General features: G+C 40.7%; 2 protein-coding genes across 2 annotated transcripts; both read right to left on the bottom strand.

Annotated features, from left to right (window-relative positions):
• Positions 1-267: 267 nt before the first annotated feature.
• Positions 268-5,589, bottom strand: mrpl16 (mitochondrial ribosomal protein L16). Its single transcript, XM_006780330.3, has 5 exons — positions 5,344-5,589; positions 3,432-3,503; positions 1,613-1,761; positions 757-1,050; positions 268-618 (listed from the first exon to the last, which is right to left on the bottom strand). The coding sequence occupies exons 1-5, from the start codon at positions 5,411-5,413 to the stop codon at positions 427-429; spliced, it is 777 nt and encodes a 258-aa protein (XP_006780393.1). The 5' UTR covers positions 5,414-5,589; the 3' UTR covers positions 268-426.
• A 1,008-nt stretch (positions 5,590-6,597) lies between these two features.
• Positions 6,598-9,891, bottom strand: txnl4b (thioredoxin-like 4B). Its single transcript, XM_006780331.2, has 3 exons — positions 9,697-9,891; positions 9,461-9,612; positions 6,598-7,493 (listed from the first exon to the last, which is right to left on the bottom strand). Exons 1-3 carry the CDS (start codon positions 9,826-9,828, stop codon positions 7,328-7,330), a joined length of 450 nt encoding a protein of 149 aa, XP_006780394.1. The 5' UTR covers positions 9,829-9,891; the 3' UTR covers positions 6,598-7,327.
• Positions 9,892-9,930: the final 39 nt, after the last annotated feature.

Here is a 9,930-nt window from a genome sequence, read left to right on the forward strand (position 1 = left end):
TTTCCCCCTATTAGACAAAACTGAGTTAAACACCTAACTGAAAATGAGCCACAGCATAACCAAAATGCCAGTGGCACGGCAGCCGCCAGCTCACAAACCATTACGACTCTCAGATTATTTCCAGTAAAATGGCAAATGTGACCTAACTTTGGTGAAGAACCATTAAGTGATCATTGTTTGCAAGTTTCACTAACATTTGACGAATACTCTTGGAGTACAGACCCTTATAAACTGTTATGAGCAAAAAAAAATAGACAAAAACACCACTTTAAGAACACGATATATTTGCTAACATAATTGGAAAAACACACAAAACCCCAAAAAGATGACAGAAGATTCAGAGATACAACTGAAAGATGGAGCATTTCAGAATTCCAGAATCTTCTTCACATTGCAACACTATTAAATTTCAGTCCCTCAGGTGTGTCACACCCTCCGTGGAAAGTGAAATTTGCCCGTGAAGCGTCCATGGTTGTGCAGGTCGAAGGGGCTGAGCACCCTCCTGATGCCCAGCATGTTGCCCTGTGCGATCTTCTTAAAGGTCCAGGGATTCTGGTTGTTCTGCTCCATGTCAGCTTGTTTCTTTTGCAGGGCTGCTAGACTCTCTTTGCTCATTACCTGGAATAAAGACATGAGAATACTGTTACCACAGAGAACCAGTGGGTAAAAACTGCGGTCACTTCTAATCAAATCGCATCATCTGAAAACAGTTCAGACTTTTTCTCCCACCAGTGCATGCCTTATCTGTGATCTCACCTTCGCAGGAAAAGGAAGCTTCTTTGCCACTTCAGTCAAGATGTGCTCGACCTCGCCCAGCTCCACCTTTCCTCCCACCTCCACGATCAAACGTCCGTAACGAACCGGTGTCACGTAGTGGTCGATGGCTCCCTTGCCCCCACCCATGCGCTGACCCAGACCTTTCCGTGTGATGGGCTTGTAAGGGGCGTTGATGCGCCACATTGCAAACGTGGTCCGGGCGTCCATCTTTCGATTGATCGTAAGACGCATCATCTCTATATGACCCCAGTGGAGGTACCCGCCTCCCATGGCCTGTATATCAGATCAGAGAAAACAGGTCACTTAGTGTCATTCTCTATTTTTTTAACTATTTAAAAAAACATATGGCCGCACACAGATTAAACCAGGCAGCAACCCTTAAGTCAGTTTAATGCCAAAAACAGCAGTCCCTGAAATCAATCCACATAAAAGCCCATTTTAAAGAGGCCAACATTGGCACAAAACATTCTGGCACAAAAAGCGGCTTTGTTTTCCATCACTCACTTTCACCATCTACCCGGGCCAAACTGACAAATACCTCACTTCATTTAAACTGTGTAAAAGGCTTAAAGTTACCATGTTGTGGCCGCTGTGTGACAGACAGGTGCCGTTTCATCTCATTTAACTTGCAGGTGTACTGTTAAGTTTTTCCAGCAAGTACTTTAAAAAAAATATCTTGAGTAAAATTAAAAAAGAATCAGGTTGAGTCACCTTTTATTTTAACTATAAATCTTGATCAGCACTGAACAAACAAAATGTCAAGGCACTTAGTCATATCCTGTAAAACATGCAACATTACTGTCAGCCATATCTAAAGTAAGATAAATGCACTCACCACAATAGCGTACTGTCCCGTGGTGAAGGTGTTTGCAGATTTAGCTGGACCCTGGATATCCCACAGCTTCTTTGCCTCTTTCTTGGCCTTTTTTAAGTTCGGCACCTTGTTCAAAAACTTCAGTTTGGGCTTGTCTGGCAGCACCACATCTGTAGAGGATAAAAACAGGCACAAAGGAACACGTCACATATTTACATACTTACCTGCTACTGAACACCAGAACTGAGGGCGCAGGATGCAAATAAAAAGGTTGCTATGTGGAGAAGGGTTGGGATTGGAACTCTAACTGCTATACTAATAGTCCACGCAACACTCATGGTGAAAACTGCACCTCCGGCACAATTTCCTCCACGGGTGTTGTGGATCAGAGGCGACCTTTTCACAACAGAAAGGAGTGAATTGACGCATGCAAAGTGTGAATCGTGTTGCCATGACACATCTAGAAGAAACCCGAACCCTAAAGATTTGTACAACCCTGCTACAGCCACATTTACGTCAGCAATGTTTGTAGGAAAACTATAGATGTCTTCCCACTGTTCATGTTTACATCGCAGTGCAGTCTGATTGGTGACCCTTCCAAATCTACAGTGAGATGAACGTGTTTTTGGTTTCACCTTTTCAATTTTGAACCTGTGCATAACTGAGGAAAATGCACGGGACATTATTAGAGATAACAGGGCCGAGCACTGGGCAAAATGGTCCGTGTGGCACCTCTGTGCCAACCAAGAGGGAGCATGCTTACAGGTCAGCACAACCAGACCTCTTCTACAAACAGTAATTTCCTTTTCTTTTTTAAAAACAAATCCAGGTTAGTTTCATTTTCACATGTAGGGCTGTACGATATGACCAAAATCTCATATCCCGATATAAGACATCTATCGTCCCAATAACGATATAAATCACAAAAATGTAACATTTTCTGTAAATTCTGTGAATCTCGGGCAGCTCGACCAGCGTGAAGTGTTTCCAGCTGCGCCTCAAGTAGCTGGAGTCCAGTATTTTAACCGATGCATGAAACTATACATTTTTAGACATAAGTTGTAACGCCCGCCGTTTTCTTTGTGAGTATTTATTACACGGCGTGCTGCGGGGAAAAGCCTGTTCTAACATTTGAGTCTAAGGTTTATTTTTTAACACCTGACGGCTCTTTTTTGCTTCTCATCTGTAAATACTCTGCATCCTATTTCACGTGATTCAGTTTATTTTAAAAAGTCTCAACAAGATCTTGAGCTTTATTGTGAAAGGTTTATGTGGAAAATAAACAAGCGGACATGCGGTGGTTTTACAGTTGTTGTTGCTAACGACAACGCATAAAAACAGGCGCTTGTCCGTCTGTAGTGTGGTTATATTAAATGTAAGAGAAAGAGAGAACTTTAACAAATTAATATAGCCACTACAGTGACCATCAAAACCATGAAAAAATATTGACGTAAACTGTTTATTTTGTGACACCACGAAACAAACAATAGTGTAAAATGAAACGATAGATGTTTTTATATTGTCATCCGATATATAAATCGTTATATCGAACAGCCCTATCCACATGAATCATAACTACTGACTCATGCACATCTGGCATATCCCTCTGCATGATTTTTGAAACAATAAAGATATTTCATGTTTTCTTAATAGGTGGAGAAGTCAGCATATAAAGGCCCGCAGGTTGAGAGTTGGGGTTACTTTTGAAAGCTTCATGCTGTGATTTAAGTCATGGTTGGGGTTGTTTAATGAGAATGAAGCATGACTCAGGACCAGCACTGTAAAGCCATAAAAATTAGCCAGCCTGACACAAATAAGTGAAAAGAAGATGAATAATTACCACTGTAGTCTGGAGGGATTTCATATGTCTTCAACCCTGCAGAGAGGACTTTCAAGTAGCTGTGCAAAGGACCTGTGGAGTAAACCACACGTGAGACAACTGTGCAAGAGAAATTTTGTGATTTTCAGAAACAAAACAAGTCTTACTTGTGTGGGCTGTTATATTTACGAAAAAATGCTTGAAGCAAGTCTGCGGTGAACTTGTCTTCATCTGAAACTGATGTTGTCATGTCCTGTGTGGAAAATCTATTTATTGTGTGTCCAGCTTTGACAGGAAGTCAGCTGCTCTTTGTACATGTGCAGCTTATTTTTAACTGCAGGTTTCTTGTTTGGCATAATGTAATTATCATATCCTGTTGAATAAAAGAAATACGGCATTTCTGTCATAGAATTGCTTCAGTAGCCAAATGTCTAATCACTTCAATCAGCCTCAGCGTTAAGGACCTTGGGGGTCCAGGTCCTGTCCAAAAAGCTCACTGTACCCCTTCAGCTGAATTCTGCTGATACACTTCCTCAATCATATGTGAATTTAAGTCAGTCAAACAGTTTGGTCATGAAAAACTTTAACCCCACATTGCCGATAGCCAAGCTTAAGTTAAATAACAGTAGTTTAGTGCTCCTGCAGCAAACCAAGCTCACTGAGGAGAACTGTGACTTTGGAGCAGACCTGTATAGGTTAGACTTGGGAAGTACTACTCATGACTGATGAGGTCAATCATCAGCTTGGACAAAAGTATGAATTACTGCTGTCAGCGTTAAACTCGTTAAAATGGCGTTAACGCCATGATTGCATTAATGCGGCAAATCTTCGTTAGTGAGTTAACGCAGATCGCCCCGTGCGTGGGGCTGCACGGTCCTAGCGCACTGACAGCACTAGTATTAATATTTGATTTCAGCTATTTTAAGCACTACCCTCAAAGTCAGTTGACTTTGAGGGTAGTGCTGTAATAAGATGCCACCGCTGCAACAATTTTGGTAATAAAATTGCGGGAACCGTGTTTGTCACAAAGCGGTTGACCAAAGCGGCACTGCAAAGTGCTAAGGCGCATGCCGAGTGAAAAATTGCCAAAGCTCTGCTGATTCAATAAACTCAGAGCCCCAAACCTCATCTCCTTACCATCAGCTCAAAAACTTAGTGCAAGAGCAAGGTTTCCACAGCTGACCAAGTCCTGTAGTATGTATGTGTGAGTGGCCCAGTGGCCCAGTTTTAAGGCAGGACCTCACTCAAAAACTGCAAAACAAGTGAAAATGTGTTGGAAGACACCGTGCCCTTACAGTCACTGTACTAGTTTGTGGTGAGCTCACTGATCCACATCGGCACCAGAGAGAACATCTCTCCTGATTTCTCTCTGTAGTCTTGTGACTGCTTCTCTACGAGCCTACTTACACACATCCATGGATTGATGTAATTGTGTGTATGGTGTGGTTTAAAGTAACTTGTGTATGCTTTAATTTGTTGTATAGCTGGTAAAGGTGGCCCAGTGTCCAGGTTCACTAAATCTCACAGTACTGACTCTTGCAGTCCTCTTATAAATATAAATGTAACGAGTTTTAGCGTATAACAGCGATGCATTACTGCACTGTGATATACGAATGAACTCACTCTTTATTTTTAATTGTTGTGTTTACTGGATTTAATTTCATAATGGCACAGCTTGGTGACTTGAGCCAAATACCCCCCCGGCAAAGCTGGTTGCCCGTCTAGTTGATAACCGTGGCCAGGATCCTGTCTTCATACACTGCCTTTCTTTATGGGCTGACTGTGGGTATGGGAAAGTAGGTTTACACATGAGTTTAGCTGCAGTCTCGTCTACTTAGTAGTGAATGTCGGTAACCTAATCAAACTGTCCCGTTTCCACCTTTACCTGGAGGTTAACGTTATGATGAGGTTAACATTAGCTAGCTTGTATTACCTTGTAGGTGACTGCTGGTTTGACAGATTCCGGTCAGCCCGCCGGCAGCAGCTTTAATGAGGGAAAGCATGATGTTAGCGTTGAAATGGACCCTACAAACACCAAACAGTCATTCCGTGTGGTACATATACGAGGATTTTAGGTGTGTGAATAATATAAAATTCTACAAACACCACGTTGGACACAAGGTCGCTGCCATCGCGGAGTTACTGTAAGACTTCCGGCACAAAAAGAAACACTTCCGGTGTTCGTGTCTTTCGCAATAAAAGTATTACAGCCCTCTTTCTCGCTTTTTCTTGTCATTATTATCATTAATCTGATATATTTAATGTGATATAAACATATCACATGAAAGTACAAAATCTATTGTGGTATTTGATTTATATACACATTTAGCACATGAGTTCAGGAGCTGACAGTAAAAATCCACCTTAACCTCCTAAGACTCGAACTCTTTCATGGCCTGCATTTTTAATTTCTCTTTGATATTTGGGCTGATTGGGACCTGAGAAGTTTAAAAACAAAGAATTGCCAGATTTTTTTTTTTTACCTGATTTTTGTTTCTGACAAAAAATGAGATGGATATTTGTTTTACATTTCAATAGAACAGTAGCAGTATAAAGTCCTCGTCAGTGAATATCAGGCCCTTGTAGAGCAAAATTTAGTATTTTGGTCTAGAGGACCCAAAGTGTTATGTCCACATATGTGGACACCAGGTCCTAGGAGGACTAATAAGGTCAATAGATCTCAACCTACTTCTATTATCCACCTATGGGGGATTTTAGACGTATGCGCACTGCTCTGTGGAAGTTATTTTTGTGCCACTGGAACAAACAAAACTTTAGAAAAGTAAATAATACATTTTTGCCACACATAAGTTTAAACTTTCTAAATAATCATCTAAAATGTTCAACTTACTAACTCACCTTGTTGAGAAACTTGAACTCAAAATTGAAATAAATAATGTAAAATTTCAAATTAAGTTGACAATTTGAGATGAAAATTTCAACTTATCTCTGCCAATCAATCATGTTTGTTTCAGTGGCAGAAACAAGCTTCTATACCACAGTCCACCGCTGTCATCAGAAGATCAAATTTAATTACCTTACCCTCACATTAACACCAGTGATCCTAAGAAACTTGTTCTAAACAGGTAGAAAATGCAAACTCAACACAGACAGACACCTGTCCAACAGGACGGCTGAGCCCTTGTGCTGCTAACATCTGTAGAGCTGAGAGAACGCCGAGAAAAAGGATGGTTGAAATTTTATTATAACAGCAGAGCATGCGCAATGAATAAATGTGGCATCTCGCTGCTGATATACATCGGTTTACCACAGGAAACGCTAACACAGTGCATCAAAACTCACGCCTATCAATCGTGTGAAGAAGGCAGAAAAAAAACAAAAAAAACCACCAAAATTGTATTTTTCACTGATAAAAATTTTTTTTAGTATTAACAAAATAAACTATGAAACATTTGACAAATCCCACTACAGAGTACGCACCTGCCATTATTTAACACAGGTAAAATTTGAAATCATTTCAGTTTTTCCAGCCTCCAACATAGTACTGTTAAAAACTGGTAGAGACTACCCTGCAGTCAAACTCTTTACGTCCCTTAGGTTTGCATTTCCTATATCATCAAATATTTGCAAAACACTTCTGTTGACATCCGTTTTTACCAACCCGCAATCTTCCTTACTGTCACACTCCCTGTCTAAGTGAATTAGAAGAACCTTTAAAGTATCAGGAGTAGAAATAGTAAAGGCAAAAACACTGTCGGTAATTTGATCTCTACAACAAGAACAACAACAAAAAAAGAATAAATGTTCAACAGTCTTTAAATCGGAGGCACTTTAGTATTCCTCAAACAGTTACTTTGTGGTTCAAAGTCTGAATGTCTCTCGTTACTCATTCAGCAGCCATCAGTGCTACTCTGCAGAGCATCTTGCCCATCACATAATGAATAAAGTCACTGATTCTAAATCCCGTGGTAGAGGAGATCATATTTGGGAATATTTTGAGGATCTATGGGACTCTGGACAATCATTTTCCCCCGCATGGCTCCTCTGTAGATCACTTCAATCAGGTCCATGAAATCTTGCTTGGTTTTGAAGCTGCCAACGAACTTGGTGTGATCTGGAGAGCTGAAAGACAAACAATTATTAACAACTGTTTGCCTTATTCTGACTCTTTGCGCATCAGCAGTAGCTTATACTTTTGGTATGTGTTGATATGTATCCAGAAAATTGACATTGATTATTCTTAAGTTGAAAGTCATGCCATCAAAATGAATTTGAAAAAAGTCTGAAATCCCTTGTTTCTTTAAACTTAGGAAAGGAAATACAACACTTTAATGAAACGTGTCAAAATAAATAGAAATAGAGCATCAGAGTTTGTAAAATTCGAATGAGTTTGAAAGTCAATATTTGGTATGACCACCTTTATTCTTCAACACAACCTGAACTCTCTTAGGCAAGCTTTTATATAACATCTGTAAACAGCCTTCAGGAATGAATGTTCTGTTGTCTGTTAAGATCGATGTGATGGGCAGAGCCGTGAGTACTCAGACCGTGCTTATTGAACGAAATATGGATAAGATCTTGGAGAAGCTCACAGCTCTGCAAAGAGAACTGGATAGACCTGGGGACCAGTGATGGACATTAGATCACCTGCGAAATCAAATGCAGCCTGGTCGCTCTAACCTTAAACCAAACAACCATCATCTTATTCAGCTACCCGGTCGTCAGCTTAGAAGGCTTCAAGGCCGAAAGCTGGCTGGAACAACTCCCCCTGATAACAGGACTGTGATTTGACCCTCTGGCCACATCCTTCAAGGCCAACTGCGGCGGCTGGAGAACTGCTGACTTTTGCTTAGAACTGGGTGAAAGGACGCTCTCTTTTCAGTTGATACAGGATACACACATGCACACAGACACACGTAATCAGACACAGATATACAATCACCCTCCTCCCCCCTCCAAGCGGCTCCAATGCACGTCCTTTATGTTATATGGTGGTGTGAAGACTCATGTGCTCTCTGTGCTGAGGTGTTTTTTTCTGTTCTCAAACTGTCGTCCTGTAGGAGCTCAGTCTGGGTGGAGTTCTTTTTCCTCATGTTCCCTCATATATTGCATATTCATTGTTTCCATCCTACCTCTCTCGACATGTCTTCCCAATGTGAAGTATGGGATTTGTATGTACAGTCAGAAGGGGTCCAATCTCACTGCATATGCACGTAAATGGCTATCTATCTACATATCTAAGATGACCCCACAGTGCTTAAATAATGCTAAGGTCTGGGCTTTGGGGGGGGCAATTCATGACTGATAATTTTCCATGTTTTTTTTCTCTCTATCCAGGTATACTTGGATTTAGGGGTGGGTTTAAAAAAAAAAACAGATTTCCTGATTCAAATCTCTTTTAATTTGAATAATTTGATATTGATTCATTATTCAAAATTCATTGAACCAGCAGCAAAGAAGATAAAAACTACACTTCTGTTTAATAAACATTGTCATGCAGTTCCTCTTACTTTGGCAGTTTTTCTTCCACCATGATAAAAATCACACTTCCTGCACAGCTCTCTCTCTGTACTTCAAAACTAGTTTACCATCAAAAAATCTCTGGTTTCTGCCTCATTTGGTGGCTTATTACGCACCAGTCTGTGTAACTTGACTTCCTACAGTTTTTTCATATGTATTTTAAGGGAACACTGCACACCATGATCACAAATGCTATGTTTTCAGCTAATAGCTATTTGTGAATCACCTTGTAGGTGAAAAGTGCCAATTAATGTCTGTTATCTTTTGCACATATCATAGATTCAATTAAATAAGCAGGGACACATAAGGTGTTTTTGCTGCCTAAAGACACAATGTGTGTGTTTTAGATTACGTCTTTGCTAAGTTATCTTTTAAGCGTTTGTTTAACAAAACAAAACCAAAAAAAACTCAAGAAAGTCTGGCAAGCAAAATATAACTGAGGGGTAGCTCAGTGGCCCTCGATAATCACTCGGGTCACTTCCCTGGTTCAAGCTATTCAACTGCTTCAAACTAATGTCTTCTTATAGTGATTTTAGGTTAATGTCATTCTGAGACCTAGGTCCACTCACCCATAATCGACCTTCATGTGCTGTCCGTTGAAGAAGAAGACAGTGGAGGGGATGTAGCTTATGTCGAAGTATCTCGTGTAAATGGGAGCTTTATCAACATCGACGATGTAAATGGACGCCATGTTACTCAAGTCGTGGGCCGTTTTAGAGAGCTACAACAGAAAGAAAGGAGACACATGAGCTAAAGTAGAGAGTGAGCAGTCATTATTTACATTCATGTCACCGTTTCAGCTTACTATCTCGTCGAGCTGCAGACACACCGAGTCATCGTCCCTGCCGAACCGTAAAACCACGACTTTTTCTGCCACCCCTTTAATGACTTCGTCGATATCTTTTTTGCACGTTAATTTGGGCAAAAACAAACTCATTTTGAGGCTAACGAGCTAACGTCTCCCCCTGTACGTTTGTTTTACTTCCGGGAGGGAAGTGCGTCATCATTGCGTCGTGTGCGACACCATCAAATATCCGCC

Source organism: Neolamprologus brichardi, chromosome 1 (assembly GCF_056152115.1).
Source record: "Neolamprologus brichardi isolate AB-2024 chromosome 1, ASM5615211v1, whole genome shotgun sequence".
Classification (NCBI taxonomy): domain Eukaryota; kingdom Metazoa; phylum Chordata; class Actinopteri; order Cichliformes; family Cichlidae; genus Neolamprologus; species Neolamprologus brichardi.